A 23,142-nucleotide genomic window follows, 5' to 3' on the forward strand; every position below is an offset into this window, starting at 1 on the left:
TCAGCAGGAGACTTGGATCAAAATTAAAATCTGAACTAAATGTTCCCTATTTATGGTAAATGTTTTTGATACTCAAGGCCTCTTCAGTGGCTTTTATTTGGATTATCTTATCAGGGAAAAACATGCACCTCTGTTTCTTTAAATTCAGACTTGTGCAAAAGGCTTATATGTGGTAAACAATTTGAGGGAACAAAATATTTCAGATCTTTGAATCTTGAAGTCTCTGTTTACTTACCTAGCTAAGCAATGCTTATTCTCCACGAAAACAAACAAACAGGTATTTCTGATGAATCCAGAATTCCTAGTGTAGGAAGTTAACACCCACCCCTCTCCGAGAAAAATGAAATATCCTAGGAAATATTGAAAAGGCAGAATATTTCCCCTAAAAAGAGTAGAAACTCAGAAGCAGAAGCTTTGTTAATGGGCGGGCCATTAAGGCCTAGGCCAAAGTATTCTACATAATAAAGGGCTAAAGGATTCTACATAATAAAGGTCTTTGCCCATCTCACCACCTGGCCTGGGAAGATTGCATCAGCCAGCACTCAGGTGAAGCCATGTGGTCCAGACAAGCCTACAAAGTTAGCTAAGACCCTGCCCCTAGGAGTCTGACAGCCAATGGGATACAATTCTTGCACAGGAATAGGAAATACTAAGATGGGGCCCAACAGAGAGTTGGGTCTCTCAGCATCTTGGCCCTTCTTTTCCTTCACCCAACATCTTGAAGCATGTGATCATCCTTTTCACTTTGGAGCTTCAAGCCAGGCGGTCCTGTCCACCATTAAACCATCTTTCCAAACAGCCTCCGTGTTTCCAGTGTCTTTTTCCCCACTTGGAACTGAACCCGGAAGGATAATTCTTCCAACACTAGGATGGAGGGCTCTTTGACAAGAGCTATTATATATTAGCTATTATTGTATTGCTCTTGTGTACCAAGGGTGCTTTTCAAAAAGCAACTGGATTTTCTTTCTTTTTTCCTTGAAAATGTTTTGCTTCTCATCCAACAAGAAGATCCCTCAGTTCTGGCTGAATGATGGGGAACGAAAAGATTTATATCCCTTAGAAGTTTTCTGGTCATTAACATTCTGAGAGCCATTGAAGCTAATTGGGAGTTTATCTGTATCCTCAGGGTCACCTGAATCAGTTCTTTTTCTTTATGGCAAAAAACTGAACTGAGTAGTCGTCCATAAAGAGCAGATTGGCTTAATTTCCACCAATGTTTTACCCATCTCTTCACCCGAGTCTTTATTCCCACTCTGATTTGCATCACACTTTGACAAAATTTAAAAAAAACCCCCACCTCTTTTCAGCTTCAAGATCTTGCATTTACCTAGAAGAGCTTGGTTGACGGTTTTCATTTCCTTTCAAGAGAGATTTTTATAAGACACTTGTGTGATTTGTCTCACTTCTTTCTTTCCAGAAGAAGGGGGGAATCCCCCCCCTTCTATTGCTACGTCTTTATAAAAGCAGGGTGACCTCCTTTGTTTACTCTGTCCAATGGTTAAGGAGCTTGTAGTTCCTGCCCAGAGTTAACATTGGCCTTGTTTAGATATAAACAATATTGTAAACTGTAATTTGGTTGCACATGATAATGCAAGCCTGTTGATGGCACCTTGCCTGATTATTCTTGTTTGACCGCTCCTGTTAGTTGGAGCAATTAGACAAGTTTGAGCTAGAGTCCCTGGTTTGTTGCTTTTTCAAACTAAAGTTAAAGTGAAGGGTCCTTGATGCCTGTGGAGATTCTCAGTCATCCAAGGTCATGGTTGTCCCAAAAGTGCTTTTTCAAGAGGCAACTGAACTCTCTGGTTTTTCTTTGAAGACATTTCACTTCTTGGATGAGCTACTTCGATGAGAAGTGGACGAGAACTTGGATCTTCAAGAAAAACCAGACAGTCCAATTGCCTCTTGGAATAAAACACCCCTTTGGGTGGGATCCTTGATGCTCTCCAAGCTTGTTGTTTTCGTACAGATGTTTCATTACTCAAGTAACATCATCAGTGCTGATGCTACCTAGTTTGGGTCATGAAACATCTGCAAGAAAACAACTAAACTCGGAGAGCACCGAGGACCCCCTCATTTCAGCCCTGAGCTACAAATATTCTCCGTTGTTGGCAAAGTTAAAAAGTAGGTTTCTTCTTGATTTCTGATTCTGCCTAGTTAAGAAACCAGCTGGTTCCTTGTTCAGACATAAAACAATACGAACGGTGCATTGACGTTTCCAAATCAGAAGAATGCATCCGTTCATTCAATTTAGACACTGACTTCTAGGCTGAGTTTGGTCAGTTTATGATCAAACCAAACCGTTAGAAAATACAAGCTAAACAGGATTATAAAGAACAATTTAGAAAGCAAGAGCGAACAAGATGGTGACATAAAAAAATATTCAACGGGGACCCCAACCATCCTACTCTGGCAGAAAATATGCGGTAGCATTTTGGCTCAATCCTGATATCGATACTGGAAAAATGTTCTTTCATTACACACAAATTGGTCCATTGACCAAGTTGGGATAGTTCTGTTCTTGTGGAAGTAAGTAGGAGACTAGGCCTCATTGCCTATCCCCTTGCTGCTGGTTCTGTTTTTCTACAGAGCAGATTTGCTGCAATTCAAATACCTTTTATAATTCATAACTCTTTTATAATTTATTGCTATAATTCAAGCATGTTTTAATCATTCACGCTGTCATGCAAGTGTCTTTTGCTGCCCTCTGGTGTTGTTTGTAGTTCCAACTTTGAAATTAAGCCTGGTTCTGCGCCAGAATTGGCCATATCCTGTGAGGTATTCATGTAGATTGCAAAAAGTCAACATTAATGTTGTATTAATGTCAATGAATGTACGGGTTCTTTTTTTAAGTTGGTGTGCAGTGTTTAAAGTCCAGACTGTCTTTTCTTTTTCCTCTAAATCAGGGCTATTCAACCTTGGCAATTTCAAGATCTGTGGACTTCAACTCTATGCTGGCTAGGGAATTCTGGGAGTTGAAGTCCACAGGTTTGAAAGTTGCCAAGATTGGACACTCTGGCTCTAAAAATCCTGTTTTTCTAACTTGTGTAATCTCTGTTTATTTAACATTTGATGTTTTGTGTGGGTTTTTTTGGGGGGGGGGTGAATGTGTGTAAAAAACCCCACACAATCACTTGACAGTGAGGTGGGAAGCCTATAAATTTAATTAATAAATAAATAAAAACAGTAACCTGGGGTGAATCCGGGTCTGTGGCTGTATTAGATACGTATGTATCTAATACATACGTTTATTTTAATGATTCTAAATCATGTACAGAAGTTTAAAAGAAGTCCATTGTTCATTTATTCAAAGCATTGACATGGCTGCCCAGCTCATTTAATGCAACTCTGTGGAAGATATCAAAACCAGTAAATCAAATCACCCCCTCCCTCCCCAAGCAAATGCATATGAAACAAACAAAACGATTAGCTGGAAAAACGAGAGGCTCCAGTTTGTTATATGACACCAGATGGGAAGTTTACTCATCCTGATCTACATCCCTAAGGACCAAACAATCCAGGCCTTAACTGCCTTTCTATAGGACTGGGAGGAGGGGGTGGGTTGGTCAGCTGTGTGTTTTTGAGGAAGCGGGAAGAATGGCTCCGTAGAGCAGGCAGCACCACAGGGAAAACCTGTCTCCTGGGTGCAGTGAAAGTAACATGGCTTCAGGTCAGGGATCCATAGCGTGACTTACACCCTAGAGCCCTTTCTGTCAATAACCGTAGCAGCTGCTAAAATAGAGGGAGAAGGTGTCGGCTATTAAAGTGTATTTGTAAAGGCAGCCTAAAGAAAGGAACAAGACTAACTGGATAGTCCTCGGCTTAAAATGGTTCATTTAGTGACCCTTCAAAGTTACGACGGCACTGGAAAAAAAATGACTTACAACTAATTTTCATACTTAACGATCGTTGCAGTATCCCCATAGCCATGTGATCAAAATTCGGATGCTTGGTACCTGGCTCCTGCTTATGATGGTGGCAGTGTCCTGGGATCGTGTTTGTTTTTGTGACCTTCTTATCAGGAAAATCAAATGAGGAAGCCAGATTCACTCAACAACCATGTTACTAACTTAACAACTGCAGTGATTCCCTTAACTGTGGCAGAAAAGGTTGTAAAATGGGGCAAAATTCATTTAAATGCTTCAGATTAACAGCAAAAATTGTGGGCTCAATTGTGGTCGTAAGTTGTGGACTACCTGTATTTCAAAGAAGAGATAAAGTTTCTTTCCTAAAGAATGCAACAAAACTATTTCAAAGATATGTGAACAAATCTTTCTAAGTAACCTAATCTAATAGGATCCATCCTTCCTTCCTTCCTTCCTTCCTTCCCTCCCTCCCTCCCTCCCTCCCTCCCACCCACCCACCCACCCACAACTCAAGGTAGAGAATATACCTACTAATATTCCTTCCTTCTCTCTTTTCCACCCGAAGAGCAACCCTGTGAAGTAGGTTGGGCTGACACGGAGTGATTAGTTCAAGGTCCTCTGTCTGGTTTTCATGCCTAAAACTAGACTAGAACCCACCATCTCTTGGTGATTGACGCAAAGTCATCCATCTTTGATTACTAAGGTGGGACTAGAACTAGAACTCACAATCTCCTGGTTTTTAGGCCAGCGCTTTCCACACAGGAAACAAACTGGCAGCAGAAAGTGACCTAAAGGTCCATTAAATGTGTCCTTTGAAAGTTTTGTATCCGATTATTTTTAATTTTTGTCAAATGATGGACATGTGTTTATCCCAAATATGTTTAAACTCAGTTACTAATGACTGACCTCCACTGGAAGTTGGTTCCAAGCTTACTCTTTCTGTGAAGGAAGATTTCTAATGTTACTTTTAAACTTCCCTCCTGTCAGTTTGCAGTTATGCCACCATGTTTTTAGTTTTTACATAATATTGAAAATACCGCATCCCAGAATCTTATTCATGCCCTTAATATCTTTAAAGGTTTCCCAGTCATGTCCCCACTTTCTCTTCTGTCCTCCAGGCTGTTCATACTAAATTCCTCCAATCTCTCCTGATAGGTTTTGTCCCTTATGACACCCTGCACCATTTTTGTTGCCATTTTTGTCTCTGGATTCCTTCAATATCTTTTTTTTTTTAACTGAACACAAACTGTGTCCAGAACTGGGCACAGTATTTATTCCAAATAGGGTCTGACTAAAGCCTTCTTATAGTGAGACTAGAACCTCCTTTTTCCCATTGGTGATCAACTTATAATTACAAATAGGAACTCATTTGATTTTATAGGCGAAAGATTCTCTATTGTTTTAATGATATGCATAAAAGACGTATCCAACCATCACACCATGCCGTCTGTTGGGTTGCTTAAACTGCTCTTAGTGTTAGGCAATTTTCTGGCTTCCTTGGAATTTAAACCATTGTTTTCACCCTGTCTTATGCAATAATTTTCATACTGCATGGTAGCCTTTCAGATCTTTGAAAACCTCTGTCTCCAGCAGTTGTTTCTTCTCTAAAGATACCTGGTCTCTCCTGCCATTTCTGCTAGGTTTTTTTCCCCCAGGTCTCGTGTCATTTTGGTTGCTTCCTTCTTCAAATGCGTGTAGATGTCTTTTGGTTTATTTATGAGATTCTTATCCCGCCTTTATTACTTATGAACAGGGGCGTCAAACTGGATTTCTTCAAGGGCTGGATCGCCACTCCATGGGCCGGCTTGGGGGAGGGGAGATGGGATCGACTCCTACTGTAGCACCCCGATGGCCACAACGGGGTGCAGGGGGGCTGGTCACGCCCCCCTGCTTTTGGCCTGGGGATGGCCTCCTGCAGCACCTTGCTGGCCAAAATGGGGGTGCTGGTTTGTTTGTTTGTTTTTTGCTATTTCCGGGTCGGCCCTGCCAGCCAGATATAAGTGCCCTGCAGGCCCAATCTGAGCCACTGCCTTAATTTTGACATACCTGCTTTAGAAGTAATTCAAATGCTTTTCTTTCTTCCTGCTATCCCCACAGCAACAACACAGTGAGGTGGGCTGGGCTAAGAGTGACTGGCTCGAAGTCACCCAGCCAGCTTTCATGCCTAAGGCGAGACTAGAATTCACTGCCTCCTGGTTTCTAGCCTGAGCTTTAACTACTAGACCAACCTGGCTCCTGGTTTAGGGTTGTTGTTTTTTTTTAAAGTAGACATGCCTTAAAAATAAAAACTGAGGTTTTTCCACTAGCTTAGAAAGAGGTGGTCAAATCACCTACAGGTAGTCCTTGACTTACAACAGCTCATTTAGTGACCATTTGAAGTTACAACTTCAGTGAAAAAAGTGACCGGACCGTTTTCCACATTTGCAACTGTTGTGGCATCGTCATGGTCATGGGGTCAAATTCAGGCACTTGGCAACTGTCTCATGTTTATGACGGTCGTAGTGTCCTGTGATCATGTGATCGCCTTTTGCGATCTTCTGACAAGCAAAATCAATAGGGAGGCCAGATTCACTTAACAACCAAGTGAAAGAAAGGTTGCAAAATGGGGCAAAATTCACTTAACAAGTCTCACTTAGCAGCAGAAATGTTGGTCTCAGTTGTAAGTTGAAGACTACCTGTACTGTAAAATTGATTTAAAGTCCTGACACCTCCCTCCCTCCCTCCTCATATAATTTGGCTTCTTCCTTTTTGAATCTAGACAAATGATTAAAGCTATAATTTATTATCTTGTGTTGTTTCCGTCCTTGCTTCTCTCACCGCTACTTATCTGTTGAAATTTGCAGATTTGTTCTTCTGTCCTATAGATTAAGCCAATCCCAGAATGGCTAAAGTTTCTGCTTGCTAAACATACCAGGGAATGTTTTTTTTTTCTCTCATTATCTTTCATCCTTCTGAGGACATGAAAGGGTGATAGAAGTATCCGAGGTCAGTAAATTTGGAAAGAATTCGGTGTTGACTTTATTTAAAATAGATGTTATTGTTGAATAAGCTAGAATGGCTGGGCTCACACCGCAGTAAGCCAAACAAATTACTTTGTCTTTGGGCAGTGAATATGATGAATGTATGAGTATGGCAGTCTTATAACACCCTCCCATAAAACTAATGATGAATAAACATACCATTTGTAATGATTAAATGTTATGCCTATCGGTAAAATCATAAAAACAATCACGTTTAAAACTATATTTCTAATAGGTAGGACAAGCCTGCCTATTAGTGCATAATTCCTGAAACCACTCTCATTTCTTGCTCCCTTTTTATTTTGGGTCAATGGTTCTTTATAGCAGCAACTACAATACAGGCAGTCCTCAACTTACAGCCAAAACTGAGCCCAACATTTCTGTTGTTAAGTGAGGCATTACTTAACTGAGTTTTGCCTCGTTTTATGGCTTTTCTAGACAGTTATTGAGTGAATCGCTGCAGTTGATAAGCTAGGAACTTGGGTTCTTAAGTGAATCCAGCTTTCCCATTGACTTTTCATGTCAGAAAGTCACAAAAGGGGATCACATGACCCTGGGACACAGCAACAGTCATAAGTACGAAACCGTTGCCAAGCATCTGGATCTTGATCACATGATCATGGGGCTGCTGCAAAGGTTGTTAGTGTGAAAAACAGTCCTAAGTCACTTTTTTCAGTGCCGTTGTTACTTTGAATGGTCACTAAATGAGCTGTTGCGGAATAGCTGTATAACTCTTTTAACTGTACACAGACCAGAGTTGCTCTGCGAGTAAGATGGGCAGTCTCTTAAATTTGATACGTAAAATAAATATAAAGATATAGAAGCTGTGTTAAGAACTATGTGCTAAAAGTGTGGGTTGGGTATTTCAAATAGTGATTATGATTCTCATAATTATCAACATACGCTAAACGTGTGGATTGGCTATTTCTTAAGTATTGATTAGGATTCTCATAATCATCAGTGTGATTTTTACATCACGATTATACTAATTGATTGCAGAAATGTTACAAATACTAAAATCAAAGTTAGCCAGTTAAGCTGGACTTGAGTCTTAACAGTCCTATGTGTGTGTGTGTGTGTGTGTGTGTGTGTGTGTGTGTCTGCGTCTGTGTATGTGTTCTGTGTAGTACTAAAGTGATTCCGTGGCAGAAAGATTTGCTGGCGATGTCACCTTTTGCCTGCAGAATGCCCAGTTGGGGGCTCCTTTCGTGTCTCCGTGAAGTTGCCCACCAAAGTGGTACCCATTAATCTTACTCTCAGTCACCCTTTTTTTGAACTGCTGGGTTGGCAGGAGCTGGCGTGTATGACGAGAGCTCCCCCTCCCACCTCTTGGCAGCAATGGGTCTAAAACGCAAGCCTGCCGATCACCAGCCCGGCATTCTAATCTCGCGAGCCACCAACCTCCCAAGAGTAGTTTCAATGTCCTAACTTGTATTAATCTGAAGATACAACGATAGATTTTAATGTTTGTTCTTCCTGCTCTTCTTTTTTTCCCCCTTTCCGTCTACTTTTTTTTTTTTTTGGGCAGTACAAGTGCTTAAACCATCTTCAGCAATATGGGGTCAGAAAATCCAAGCCCGCAAAATCCCAGCTGCAAAATTATGACGTTCCATCCAACACTGGAAGAATTCCAGGATTTTGGGAAGTACATTGCTTACATTGAATCGCAAGGAGCTCACCGGGCAGGGCTTGCTAAGGTAAGTGTGCTGTGGATTCCACTTCTTAGTGGTTTAGGAAGTTAATCTCGGCTAGCCCGGAGCAGCCTTTAAAAGCTGTAAGTTCTTCAGCAATCTCATTTTTATGTGCACAAATCCCTCAGAAAACTGTCTTCTGTCAGGTTTGGGCTTTAAAATATAGGCAATTAATGTCTCATACTAAATTTCCACTCTCAGCTTTAAGATTCTGGTAGGGATCTACATTATGGATTCTCTCTCTCTCTCTCAAAAAAAGATTGTTTTGGGATATCAAGGCCACTTACAGGTAATCCTTGACTTACAAGTACAACTTGGACTGGAACTTTCATCACTTAAGCCAGGAATTCTCAAACTTGGCAACTTTTAAGGCTTGTGGACTTCAACTCTCAAAATTCCACAAGTCTTAAAGTTGCTAAATTTGGAGACCTCTGACTTAAGCAATGCAATTTTTAAGTGAGATGTACCCAATTAAAAAAAATTTTTTTTCCACGGTCATTAAGCAACTCATGTGGTCCTTAAGCAAATCTGGCTTTTCCCATTGACTTTACCTGTTGAAAACTCCTCTGGGAAGCTAATAAATACACCTGTCATAAATACATGTTGGTTCCCAAGCAACTGAATTATGACCATAGATATACGGTTGACAGTTGTAATGTGAGAATTGATCAATGTCATTTTTTTTCAGTGCTGTTGTAACTTGGTCATTAAAAAGGGGTAAACATGCTATTTGATATCCTGTCTGACCCCTTCCCTCACAAATACCCTCTCCTGCCTTTTTATTACATTTGGTTTTTTTTGTGTAAAGGAGCACATTTCTGGATAAAATACTGGACTGCAGGCAGTCCTCGACTTACAACAATTCATTTAGTGACCGTTCAATGTTACAACACTGAAAAAAAGGGACTTATGACCATTTTTCACACTTATAACCATTGCGGCATCCCCATGGTCAGGTGATCAAAATTCAGACCGTTGGCAACTGTCTCACATTTACGATGGTCGCAGTATCTCGGGCTCACGTGATCCCCTCTTGCGACCTCCTGACCGGCAAAGTCAACAGGGAAGCCGGATTCACTGAACAACCGTATGACTGACTTATCAACTGGAGGGATTCCCTTAACAACTGTGGCAAGAAAGGTCGTAAGATGGGGCAAAGCTCTCTTAACAAATGTCTCGCTTCAACAGATTTTGGGCTCCATTGTGTTTGTAAGTCAAGGACTTGAGTTTTTTTTTTTTTTCCAAAGTACAAAAATCAAGTGAGATAGACAAACAAGGGATGTCTCTGGTTACACACTGGGAGGGTCAAATTGAGGGTTCCAGAAGTAGCTCATATTTTTTTTCCAACACGGTTTAATAAACAAAACACAGTTCACCTGTTCCACATAATTGCTATTAATTGTCCTTTAACCCCCCCAAAAAAAAAGCTTAAATGAACCAAATGATGCCCCTGTGTCAGTATAAAATGTGTATGTGCCTGCCTTGCTTTGAATACATTGAGTATAAATACATTGGAGCACATCTGTCAGGTTTTTCTGTTGTTGTTTTTTTCCCAAAATTGTTTTTGGTTTGGCCGTTAGGGCTGCTTTGGCACAGCTTGATATCTAAACATTTACAGAGAACAAAATGGAGCGCAGCTTTAAGAAGAAGGGAGACCCTGGCTCTTCATTAAAGTGGGTCAAATAACTCATTTCATTACATTTTCACAGGGGACGTGGATATTGATAAAAGCTTTTGTGGATATTTTTCCTTGTACTTTCACTATAGGTAGGGCGACAAAGGGTATTTTAATTGGCTCCCAGACAGTTTTAGAGAGCAGATGCAAACCTGCCCCTTTTGAGGCTTTTAAAGCTGTTCCATTTTTTTGGACAAACAAGAATTTCCTTTCCTACAGAGACAGTTTTGTATTGTAGGTGAGTAGAAAATAGGAATAGGATTTCATGCTACAGGTAGTACGACCCCAGTTGAGTTCAACATTTCTGTTGCTAAGCAAGACAGTTGTTAAGTGAATTTTACGGCATTTTACAATTTTTCTTGCCACCCTTGTTAAGTTAGTAGCACGATTGTGAAGTGAATCCGGCTTCCCAGTCGAGATGATTAGACATTTTAAGACCCGAATAAAGTTAGGAACACAGATTATAAGAGGGAGAAGGCAGCAAGGGCATTCCAAAGCCCAACCCAGAGAGGAAAACGTCAGAGGCCACAGCACAGATCCCAAAGCGATCTTATTCTTGAAACAGATTGAGTTTCTGGCTAAGAACCTAGAGTAAAACGCACACTTGGGTGACAGAAACAGGAAGTCAAGGAGATGTAGACAGATGTTGTCCTTTTATGCAGAAGAGAAGAATCCTTCCCTTTAGCTCGTTTGTTCCCATGAAACGTGATCTATTCAAGAAAAAAAAATTATTCCCCACCTTTGCAGGTGATCCCTCCTAAGGAATGGAAGCCCCGGAAGACTTACGATGATATCGACAGCATGGTGATCCCTGCTCCCATTCAGCAAGTGGTGACTGGCCAGTCTGGGCTTTTCACCCAGTACAATATTCAGAAGAAACCCATGCTGGTTGGAGACTATCGGCATTTGGCTAATAGTGAGAAGTACGTACATCTGTGGTTAAGACTGTCTTGGCTTATAATTAAACAGAGCACGGGATTCTTTTTGTTTTTTCTCTTTGTAGTAAAAGTATGCAGAAAAACACATGCTTTGGTTCTCACATTTTTTTTTTCCCCTGGGTCGCATTGAGCTGCCTCTGTGTCACATTCTCCGGTGCTTTTATTGACTACCCGTCAGCATCATTTTGTAGAATAGAGTTGGCAAGGCGGTGTTTTAGTTTGGAGTGAACTAAATAAATTGCCCTACATTTATTAGGGCATTAAATGATGTGGCCCGCAGCCCCATTTCATCAGAAGGGAGCTCAACGCTGGTTTACAAAAAAATGTATTGCCAGTTCTTAATTCTGCTTTTTCCTTACCAGGTACTGCACTCCGCGCCATCAGGATTTTGATGATCTGGAACGCAAATACTGGAAGAATTTGACTTTTGTCTCCCCTATATATGGGGCGGATATCAGTGGTTCACTGTATGATTCGGTAAGTCCCCGTGAAATAAGGTTGGAGCATATATACAATGCAGATTTAGATAATGTTGAAACAGGTCAAATCAGAGTTCCCTGACCTTTCCGGGTTGGCCTGGAGGGGAGAAAGGGAATGTGGGAGGGGTGAGCAAGCGTGCGCATGTGTGCATGCCCACACGTACCCATTGCTCACGCGAGTGGGGCTGGAGAGCACCCACAACGCTCACACAGCTAAGGCCCCAAGCGCTTGTGATGCTTGTGCGAGTGGGGCTGTGCACCCGCGAATCCAGGCATGCACACCAGGTGCTGGCCCTTCCTGTGGCCCACTGGCGAATAGGCCGTGGCCCACTAGTGGGCTACAGCCCACAGGTTGGGAACCCCTGGGTTAAATTATACGAGAACCTTAGGGTGAATTATCAATTAATGGGAATGTTGAGGACTACTGTTGTCAGTATGTATAACTTCTTCCAACAGAATTGGGGCTGTTGTGATTTTTCTATGGAGATTCTCAGTCATCCAGGTCACGGTTGTCCCAAGGGTGCTTTTATTTTCAAGAGGCACCTGGAATTTCTGGTTTTGCTTTGAAGACGTTTCAATTTTTTTCTGAAGAAGCTTTCTAGGATGAGGAGCGAAACATCTTCAAAGAATAAACCAAGAAAGTCCAGTTGCCTCTTGGGGGAAAAAAAAAAAGCCCCTTTGGGGCTGTTGTGATTAATTGTTTGGAAGTAGCAAAAAGTCCTCAACTTACAAGCACAACTGGAACCAGAATTTCCATTGCTAAGCGAAGGTTACGGGCATCCTACCTGATTTTATGACCATTCTTGCCACAGTGGTTAAGCAGATCCCTGCACTGCTCAAGGGAGTCAAGTGGTCACTAGGCAAATCTGGCTTCCCCCATCGACTTTGCTTGTCGGAAACCCCTGGGAAGAGATCCCAAATGGGGATCACATGACCCTGGGATATGCTGCAAGTATCGTAAATACATGCTGGTTGATGGTGTGACTGAGGATCCTGTGACGGCCATAAGAGTGAGGACCAAGTATAATTCCCCTTTTCCCCCGTTCTTTTGTAACTTTGAACAGTTGCTAAACAAATAGCGGTAAGTTGAAGACTACCTGTCTATAGCTCTGAAAGTCATTTTAGATTTGTAGGGATTTCATGGCCGGGCCCTTTGAAGGCAAACCATTGTTGATAACCAAGTCTGCATTACAGGTAATCCTCGATTTAAAAACAGTTCATTTAGTGACCGTTCAAAGTTACTGTTCTGACCTAGGCTTCCTTAGAAAGCATAAAACACAATCTTAGTCCCGGCAAAACCTCTTTTTGTTTCCACAGCTGTGAATTACATTCATTCACAGCCTGCCAGGCTTCACCAACCGTCTTTCCGGGGAATGCTTATAAACACCCACCTTATCACGCTTGGACCAACTAATTGCCAGACGCAGGGCGAGGCCAAAAAATACCCTGGCCTCATCTCTGCCTCCGACGCAGAGCCTCTCTCGGGGCCTTCCTCAGCCTCCAGAACAGGCCCAGGTTCCTCCCCAACCTCCTCACTATTGTCCAACTCAGCTGCTGCCAGGCCACAAGAGTTAACAGCCATGCTGAAAAAAGTGGCGTAATGACCATTTTCTACACTTGTGACCCTTGCAGCATCCCCATGGTCACATGATCAAAATTCGGATGCTTGGCAACTGGTTCATATTTATGACGGTTGCAGAGTCCCTGGGGTCACGTGATCTCCTTTTGCGACCTTCTAACAAGCAAAGTCAGTTGGAGAAGCCAGATTCACTTCACAACCGGGTTGCTGGCTTCACAACCGGCAGAGATTCACTTAACAGTGGCAAGAAAGGTCGTACAATGGGGCAAAATTCAATTCACGAATGTTTCACCTGGCAAACATAAATTTGGGGCTCGCTCGCGGTCAAGGACTACCTGTGTTCTTAATGTAAACTGGACCGGGCTGGCTTTCAGTCAGAATCTTTCCCTTCTCTTTCCCCTCTTTTTGTACCAATTTCCCTGCGTTATTTTTAGAAAAGCGCTTTTCATTTTTCGTTCCATCTGTGAAATGAATCTTAAAAAGTTGTGGTAAACAGGTTGGAGACAGCCGGCGGGAGCCCATGTAATAGCGGGTGTTTGAGTTTGTTTTGTTCTCAGAGCTGCTCCGTGGGCTATGAGATGTCTGGTAACCCTGCTGCTTTGCAATCGCTGCTCCCTTGCCAGATGTTTTTCCTTCTGAGGCCGCCTGTGAAAAATGACCCTCAGCGCCCCCTTCCCTGCGTGGGGGGATGGAAGGAGCGCGGGCTTCTCCTTTGACCGCCTGGCTTTGTTTTCTTCTCCCAGGATGTGGAAGAGTGGAACATTGGGAACCTGAACACTCTCCTTGACATGGTGGAGCATCAGTGTGGGATTATCATAGAAGGCGTGAACACCCCTTACCTCTACTTTGGGATGTGGAAGACCACGTTTGCGTGGCATACGGAGGACATGGATCTCTACAGCATCAACTACCTGCATTTTGGAGAGCCCAAATCATGGTGAGCCTGTGACGATGGAGATTCCGCTGGGATGTGACAAAAGTTACTGGTAGAAGAGAATATTTGTAGCCCGGGGTTGAACTGTGGGGTCCTTGATGCTCTCTTGAGGGCGGTGGTTTTCTTGCAGACGTTTCATTACCATGCTAGGTAGCATCGTCAGTGCTAGAAGGGAGGGGGGTTTGTGGAGTAGAAGGGGATGGCGACTGTGGAGTCCTTGGTGTGCTCTGAGCTTGGTTGTCTGCTTACAGATGTTTCATGACCCAACTAGGTAACATCATCAATGCTAGAAAGGGAGTGGGTTTGAGGAGAGGAGAGGGAGGAGGAAGAAGTGGAAAAGGAGAGGAGGAGCAGGAGAAGAGGGTTGGGGGGGAAGGACGATGACTGTGGGGTCCTTGATGCTCTCTGAGGGCGGTGGTTTTCTTGCAGACGTTTCATTACCATGCTAGGTAGCATCGTCAGTGCTACAAGGGAGTGGGGTTTGTGGAGTGGAGGGGAAAGAGGAGGAAATGGAAAAGGGAAGGAGGAGCAGGAGAAGAGAGTAGCGGAGGAGGAGCAGGAGGAGGACAACTGTGGAGTCCTTGCTACTCTCTGAACTTTGTTGTTTTCTTGAAGACATCTCATTACCATGCTCAGTAATATCACCAGCGCTAGAAGGCAGAGGGGTTTGTGACAGCTTTAGTCCTTGATGCTCTCTGAACTTGGTTGTTTTCTTGCAGATGTTTCATGACTCAACTAGGTAACATTGTTGCTAGAAAGGGAGTGAGGTCTGCTCTCCGTTTATTTACTCGTGGCTTGCCCTGTCAGTGTTTACTTCTGGCTGGTTCCTTGGTTAGCAGAGCAGCCTAATAGGGCAAACCACTATATATAAGCAAAGACCAAGCCCCACTCCCTTTTAGCACTGGTGATGTTGCCTAGTTTGGGTCATGAACCACCTACAAGAAACCCACCAAGCTCAGAGAACACTCAAGGATCCGCACGTGAAAGATGCATAAACTCTTCCGCTCACCGAAGCACCGATTTTGGTTTACGGTCTGTCTGAATCGAAACTTGCATGTTTTAAGTGTTTCCTTTCTTAATGGAATGGGGGCTGTTTTCTTCTCTGAGCGAGACGAGCAGTTTTGTCCTACGCGCTAAACAAAACAGAGCTACCTGTGCAGTGCAGTGGCTTGGGATTAAGGAAACGCCAGGAACGGAGAAGAACGAGAGAAAAAAAGACCCTGGATGTGGTCAGTGGGGTGTTTTTATGCCATTCTCAGTGGCAGCTGCTAATAGGGAGAAAAATGGGGCCAGGCTGGACATCTGATTAGGCTGCATTGGGAATTGTAGAAGGGGCCAGCCAGCAAGACCCAACCTCATCTTTCTTGTCCTGCCCGGGTTTTATTTGGCCTTATCTGAAACCCAAAACAGCCGCAGGGTTTCTGTTACTTTTTCATTTCTGTTGAACCATCAACCTCTGAAAATAGTTTGTCAGATCCTCGCCATGTCATGGTTCCGAGTAATGCTCCCAGAACAATTCAAGACTCTGAGGCCTTGGCTTCGTCAAAAATCCTGTTTATTGGGTGTACATCATATCAGCACAGTCAGATGTGCCCAATAAACAAGAAGCCAAGGCCTCAGTGTCTTGAAGGAAGCCAAGGCCTCAGAGTCTTGAAGGAAGCCAAGGCCTCAGAGTCTTGAATTGGCTGGCAGCATTACTCGGAACCATGACACGCCGGTTTGGTTGTTGTTTTATGCATACCTCTCATGTTTAATCTTTAAAAGAGACCAAACAGATACCATATAAATCACAAGACTGATGTGTTGGCAGTTGTTAGATTTTTCTGTACTAAGAAAATTCACACACCTATTAAAATTGGTAGGCTCCACCAATAAGTGTGCCCAGTATTTTGTCAGAGGGAAGAAAAGAGGCCTAGGGCAACTGAAATGCCAGGAAAGCACCCCCCAATTCAGTGTGTTTTGGAAAAAGTTTGCCCCGAAGACAAGGTTTCAGAAGAGATTCCTTTACTACTTGAACCAGCCCTCTGTTGTAATCTCCCTTTTGCATAGCTTTTGTTGTGATTTGTCAAAGTACCCTGGAGGCAAGTGAGTGACATAAAAGGGAGTAAAATGCTATCTGTTAGTACTTAGGAATTGTGCTTAAAAAAAGCCCATTTAAAAAGCCTTCCGACTTGTTTCATAAACTGAAGGTAGGCATGCAAACAGAAGATAAATGTTGGCTCTTGATAAGCTTCCTTTCACATGCTCTAAACAATCTTATCTGGGCTGTTCTCTCCTTGTTCTGGGTGAATGACAACAAGGGCCCCCTGCAGAAGGTTGTGTCCCAAAGGTTTTCCAGTCCTTTCTTCCCTTTCTCCCATTTCCCTTGCCCCAGCCTTCTTTGCTCACCCCCTGGACATACGGTAACTAATGTTGACATATGAAGCTTTGTGGGAAGATAAAAGAGGATAAACCATTCTGGGAGAACGGCTAATCCAGTCAAATTTTCCTTTTATGGAGATTCCGAAACTCAAAGTCTCATCTAAAATGGTCATAAGTGCAAAAAATGGTCATAAGTCACCTTTTTCAGTGCCGTTGTAACTTTGAATGGTCACGAAATGAACTGTTGTAAGTCGTAAGTTGTAATATAGAATACATTGCAAGCCCAGGACCTATCTCCTAAAGGAGGGTTTTTAAACCCAAATAAAATTATTCTTGTTCTTGTTAACACAATCCCTCCATTGGCTGATATCTGCCTGGTTTAGGTGTTCCCGTGTTCTCACCCTGCCCAGGGTGGGTAGTTGCAAAGATGCTTTTTCCGAAAGGCAACTGGGCTTTCTTGGTTTTATTGCTTGAAAATGTTTCGCTTCTCATCCAAGAAGCTTTTTCAGTTCTTGGATGAGAAGCGAAACGTTTTCAAGGCAAAAAAAAACAAAAAACAGGAAAGCCCAGTTGCCTTTTTGAAACAGTGACCTGGATACCTAAAAATCTCCATGGACCAGGGGCGTCTCAAACTTGATTTCATTGAGGACCGCATCAGGGTTGTGTTTGACATCGGGGGGCCTGTGGGGGGGGCATGGACAACTCGACAGTTTCAGGGGCACCTGTGATTGCCCAGGTGGGGCTGGAAGGATCCTCCTGCAGCCCTCTGCCAGCAAAAAATGGAGCTTGGGAGGGCCTTTCCTTCGCCGTTTCCAGGCCCGATCTAAGCATCCTGCGGGCCTTGAGTTGGAGACCCCTGCCATAGACCAAAAAGGTGGGTAGGTTTTGTTGGAAGAAAAATTCTGTCGTCATCAAGAGGCTCAAGCAGTTCTGACGAATGGCTGTGCCAGTCCTGCCTCAACTCGAGCAATCCTCGACTCCCATTTGTTGAGAAAGGTATAGTTGACTAAAGGTCAAGTAAAATTGAGTAAAGCAAAGCCACATTCACTTGCCAAATTCAGAGATGTAGCTTCCCCTCTCTTAGGTACGACCCAGTGCTTCCCCCATCATCCAGTCAGTTTCAAAGAAGGTGTTTATGGAATTGTCACTTGAGTGTGTAGGTTGCCTCGCAGTGGCGTTCTTCTCGTAATGGAGCGAACTTTAAAGGCCGTCTCTGAGAGAGCCACTTTCGCTACTTTCACTTCCCCTGCATTCACCCTCCCTTACACACACACACACACACGCATGCGCAAAAACATTACCCCCCCACCCCACCCCCATCCATGGCAGACTGGATCTGCCGATGAAGCAGCACACAAGATGGGGAATCTTATTAATTTATTAGATTTTTATCCTGCCTTTAATACTTTAGAAATAAATCAAAGTGGTGAACATCCCTAATGCTCCCTCCTCTTTTCCCTCCCAACAACAACCTTGTGAGGTGGGTTGGGCTGAGACAGGGTGACCGGCCCAAAGTCACCCAGCCAGCTTTTGTACCTAAGGCAGGACTAGAACTCATAGTCTCCTGGTTTCTAGGCCAGAACCTTAGCCACTAGACCAGGGGTCCCCAAATGTGTCATCTTTAAGACTGGTGGACTTCAACTCCCAGAATTCTGGGAGTTGAAGTCCACCAGTCTTAAAGTTGCCACGTTTGGAGACCTGCACTAGTCCAATCTTTTGGGCACCAAGGACCAATTCCATGGGGAGAGATTTTTTCCGTGGACCGGAGAAGGGTGTGGTTTCACGGTGTTGCCTGCGTACTGCGGATGGGGCTTCGCTTGTTTGTGTGGTCCGCTTTCTGGCATGCCGCGGACCAGTGCCGGACCATGGAACCGGGGGTTGGTAGCCCCTGCACTAGGCAGACCAAAGCGGCTCTGCTTGAAATAGCTTTGGCCGTTTGAAGTCTTGAAATTTTTTGCGTTTTGCAGTTTGCCCAAATGGCTTCCTTGGTTGCAATCAATAATGAATGGGTTGTAATTAATAAATGCTGCATGCATACATGTTGTGTGGGGGTGAGAAGAATGAGCAGTTGTTTTGATTTGTCCTTGCCTACATCCTGTGTTGAGGTGTTTGGGGCATCTTGTCAGCTTTGACATTAAGGGATTTTGAAGTTTAAACATCACCAGGACGCTATGATCTTATTCCATCAGCAAACATGGGATTGAACTTGAGAAAGGAAGAGTGAGTGGGACATTGGGTTCCTCTGAACTGGTTATAAACTGGTGTGCCAGGTAAAGAAACTTTGGGGGGTCTTCGTTGCTCTCTGAGCTTGGTTGTTACAGTAAGTAAAGCAATTCTGCTGTGCGTTGATGACTTAAGGCCACATGAAATGGTTGATTGCTCTCAGGCGGGAAGGGGTTGCTACCATTCCGCAGCTTAACCAAAACCCTACCTTACATTTGTGTTACTCTGTGTGAGGTGGCCGTTGGCTAGTTGCACTTTTAGTATTTGTGCCTGGGGACCTCTCACACAGAGAGATCCCGAGAAAACATTTTACAGTTACAAAAGAATAAAGCTTGCCACACGTATTGATTTTCCTAGATGTGTGGTCTTGTCATTCTGGAACTTCCCTTCCCCCTTTCCTTCCCCTTCCCCTTCCCTTCCCTTCTCCCTTCCCTTTCCATCCCTCCCCTTCCCCCTTCCCTACTCCTTTTCCTTCCCTTTCCATCTCTTCCCTTCCCCTCCCCTTTCCTCCCCTTCTCTTCCCCTCCCCTCCCTTCTATTCCATTGCGTTCCATTCTGTTCCATTCCTTCTCTGCTCCCTTCCCTTTCCATCCCTTCCCCTCCCCTCCTTTCCATTCCATTCTGTTCCATTCCTTTTTTTTTTAAATGCTTGCTGTCAATCACCTTGTTTTGAAAGCTTCAAAAGTCCTTGAAATTTACTTCCTTTTCTCCACTAGGTGATGCTAGTTGCATAGCTGGAAAATCTTCTGGCTACACAGCTCTTTGATTAGGGCTTGGGTTTAGCACAACAATGGAGCCGAGAAGCTGGCGTTGGCCTTTTTATTGTGTAGGCATTCCAAAAATTAAATTTGGTCTGCTGTAGTATTTCAACATTTCAGGCACCACAACAGCAGACCAGCCCTGGCTCCAGCAAAATTCTTACTCTGGACAAAGTTATTGCTAGTGGAACTGGGGCTTTTTATTCGCCTATGGATTTTAGCAAACTGGAGACTGAATGTCGGCTTAATGATAATACTGTGCATAGTTTCTGTTCATAACAAAGACTGCTTGGAATTGCAGCCAGTCAAACAGCCTTGTTTGTTTTCTCGGTTGTAAACATCCAGGAATAAATTCACTCCTCCGCCCCCCCCTTTGTATAAGTGATATTTTTGAGGGAGAAAAGGAAACAATAGAATATAGGTCTAATCTAAAACCCTCCCAAAAGCAGACTTTTGACAGACACCTTGGTTTGCAAGCAGAAAGGATCAAATAACCAGGTGATTTTTTTTTTTTTTTAAAGAAAGGAATCCTCTCTATCTGAATCCCTAGAGATACAATCCTCTCCAGTCAGAGGAGATCGAGTGCTACCTAATTAGATCAGCCATAAGCAAGATGTTTGCACTAAAGGCATCGTTTCCCAACCGTGTCAATGATAAGGTTGTGGATTTCAATTCCCAGAATTGAAGTCCAATATTGTGGACTTCCAATTTCTAGCAGGGCTGGCTGAAGAATTTTGGGAGTTGGAAGTCCACGCGTATTAACATTGGCAAGGTTGGGAAATTCTGATTTAAGGACATTTATCCACAGGAATTCCAGTTGGCTTAAATCTTAAATTGTGACTTTCTTTGGCCCAACCTTTAAAACTGTAATTTTGTGAAAGATGCTGAAAAATGGTTTGGCTGTCTTAGGGCTCCATAGCTGGTAATGTTGACTTCAGACTCCCATCAGACCGAGGTAATTCTGCCATCGAGTTTCTCATAATAGCCTGGTTAGATTCTCCTTGGACATTCACAGGGATGTGCTTTGCTTGTGAGATGTGGGGAAATTGATCCCGATGCTGTTTGAAGGCCCATTCTTCAATATCCAAAGAATTTTTATTCTTCTCACCAAGTCCTTTATGTAGCCACAATTTCCCCAACCCCTACAAAAGGCCAGTCCCATTATTTTTCATTCTCCACTATTGTCCCAAAGGTGGTTTTCCAAGAGGCAACTGGACTTTCTGTTTTTTTTTTTCTTTGAAGACGTTTTGCTTCTCATCCAAGAAGCTTCTTCAGCTCTGACTTTGCATCCTTTTTAGAGGGCCATTGAAGGTTTGTCTCTGTTCTCAGGGTCAACCTCCAAATGGCCTCAGCAACTCTCAAAGGATGCAAATGACCAGCCGTCTACAAGGAGTATAAATCTTTCCATTTCCCCACCATCCAGTCAGAGCTGAAGAAGCTTCTTGGAAGAGAAGTGAAACGTCTTCAAAGGCAAAACAAGGAAGTCTTATTTGCCTCTTGAAAAAGCACCTTTAGGACAACCATGACCTGCGTGGCTGAGAATCTCCATGGACATTCTCCACTCTTGTTACCAGAGTTAACCAGTTTTCATAGGCAAATCTGGTTTAATTGAATAGAATATACTGCAGTTCCCTTTGCTGATCATCTGCTGGGTAGGGGATGGGCCGGATTAATGGTTTCCATCCCAAACGGTGAGATAACAGGACAGAAGTTGGTGTACGGAGGGAAGATCAATTGCCACTTCCTGATGGGGGAATCTGTAATCAGAAGGACCACTCCAGCAGATGTTGCTTTTGTACCCAGGCCAAAAGCAGTCTTGAGAAAGATATATTAACAAATTAATTGAAATTGGCCCTGGCCAGTGGTAGACAGCTGGGGATTTCTGCTTTGAAATTCTCTCTTCCAGATTTTTTCCTCCTCCTCTCCAGGGATTGATGGGCAGGGAGGGGAGAGGTTGGAAAAATTAAACAGCTTCCTTGCCAAGCTCTGTAACTGCGGTAGCACATTCATTAATGATAAGGGGAGCTGGTCTGTGCCGTTGATGGGAGAAGTGGGGCTTGATGAAGGGCGAAGGGAGGATTTTTGAATAAAATAGTATAGAATATTCTGTATGGGCCACGTGTGATTGGACACACAAGGAATTTGTCTCCCGTGCGTAAGCTATAGGGGCCTGGGGAAGTCAGAGCGGAATGGAGCCCATTAAATGGCTAGTATGAATGTGTGTTGTCATAGGAGTGTGTGTATGTGTGTGTGTGGGGGGGGTATTTTATAATTTTTCTTTTTTTATTATTTTTATTTCTTTTCTATTGTGTTTTTATGTCCTTGTAAGCTGCCTTGAGTTGCCGTGTGCAAGTAGGTGGCAATAAAAATTTTCTCAATACATACATACATACCTACAAGCAACAAACTGATAAATCATAAGATAGAATCACAAATCATAAATCGATGAGCTGCTAAATAAACAGGGAAATTGTGTGGTGAGCAATCGAACGTATTAAGGATTTCTGGAGACACTGGCAACATGATTCCTTGTCCCCATTCCCAAATAATCACATTTTGTTCCTGAATTCTTTGAGGGAGTTGCAGGGAAGGCCACGATCTTCCTTTGATTTGTCTTATTTCTTAGACCGTATTTTCTCTTAGACCTTTATTCACCCCGGACCCTCAAGATTTAAATCATAACATATTTTTCAAGCCTTCTTAGACTACTGTATATATGTTTTTGTATATACCAGCAGGGGGAGCTGTTGGATTTCTACAAATACATCGCCCAGGAGCCAGTTGCGGCTGGCTTGCCTTGTTTCTGATGTGGCTGTGTGTTAATGACGCTTATGTCATTTTTCTTTTGCCTGGTTCTGCCCCTGCGGAATAGTCTCCGCTCCTTTTTATAGAGTCTTCAACCCTGATAATGATAATCTTGGAGAATGCCTCTAGGGGGTTACTAGCAGTAGGAACTCTACACACATCCTGCTCGGTAATAACAAAGGCAGGGACTGAGATGGTGATTTTAGATAATGGGTCCTCCTTCCACCAACACTTCAGCCTTCCAAAGGTTTAAGGTAGCTCCTTCTCAGCAAAGCCCTTTCAGCAGGAGCTGCTCTGCCTCCCGGACCCCCGAAAATACAGCAACTTTAAGACTTGTGGACTTCAACTCCCAGAATTCTCTAGCCAGCTGTGCTCTGTAGTTTCAGACCAACTTCAAGGATGGGAAAGAAGGTGTTGTTGTTTTTTTAAGGCATCTGAAGTTGGCTGACAGACCCCAATGTAAATCTGGAAGGGTCAGAAAACCGATACTCAGAGCCACCCTGAAGATGTAGGCCCAAAGGGCAGACGCTTTTAGAATACAAGGTAGTCCTCAACGTAGGACCACAATTGAGCCCAACATTTATCTTGCTAAGCGAGACATTGGTTAAGTGAGTTTTGCCCCATTTTATGGCATTTCTTGCTACAGTTGTTAAGTGAAGCACTGCAGCTGATACGTTGCTAACCCGGTTCTTAAATGAATCTGGCTTCCCCCTTAACTTGGCTTGTCAGAAGGTGGCAAAAGGAGGTCACATGACCCTGGGACACAGCAACCGTCACAATTAGGAACCAGTTGCCAAGCATCTGGATTTTGATCAC

The 23,142-nt window shown here is 43.4% G+C and overlaps 1 protein-coding gene across 2 annotated transcripts in view; it reads left to right on the top strand.

Annotated features, from left to right (window-relative positions):
* KDM4B (lysine demethylase 4B) overlaps window positions 1–23,142 on the top strand; it is a 233,181-nt gene that overhangs the window by 32,758 nt on the left and 177,281 nt on the right. For both annotated transcript variants that reach the window (XM_087922621.1, XM_087922622.1), the window contains exons 3-6: window positions 8,412–8,580; window positions 10,997–11,172; window positions 11,550–11,664; window positions 13,989–14,182. In XM_087922621.1, the coding sequence (XP_087778747.1) occupies window positions 8,440–8,580; window positions 10,997–11,172; window positions 11,550–11,664; window positions 13,989–14,182 (626 nt within the window). In that variant the 5' untranslated portion in view covers window positions 8,412–8,439. The remainder of the gene's footprint in view (window positions 1–8,411; window positions 8,581–10,996; window positions 11,173–11,549; window positions 11,665–13,988; window positions 14,183–23,142) is intronic.

Source organism: Pseudonaja textilis, chromosome 1 (genome assembly GCF_049901715.1).
Source record: "Pseudonaja textilis isolate UNSWEBS1 chromosome 1, rPseTex1.2, whole genome shotgun sequence".
Taxonomy (NCBI): Eukaryota; Metazoa; Chordata; class Lepidosauria; order Squamata; family Elapidae; genus Pseudonaja; species Pseudonaja textilis.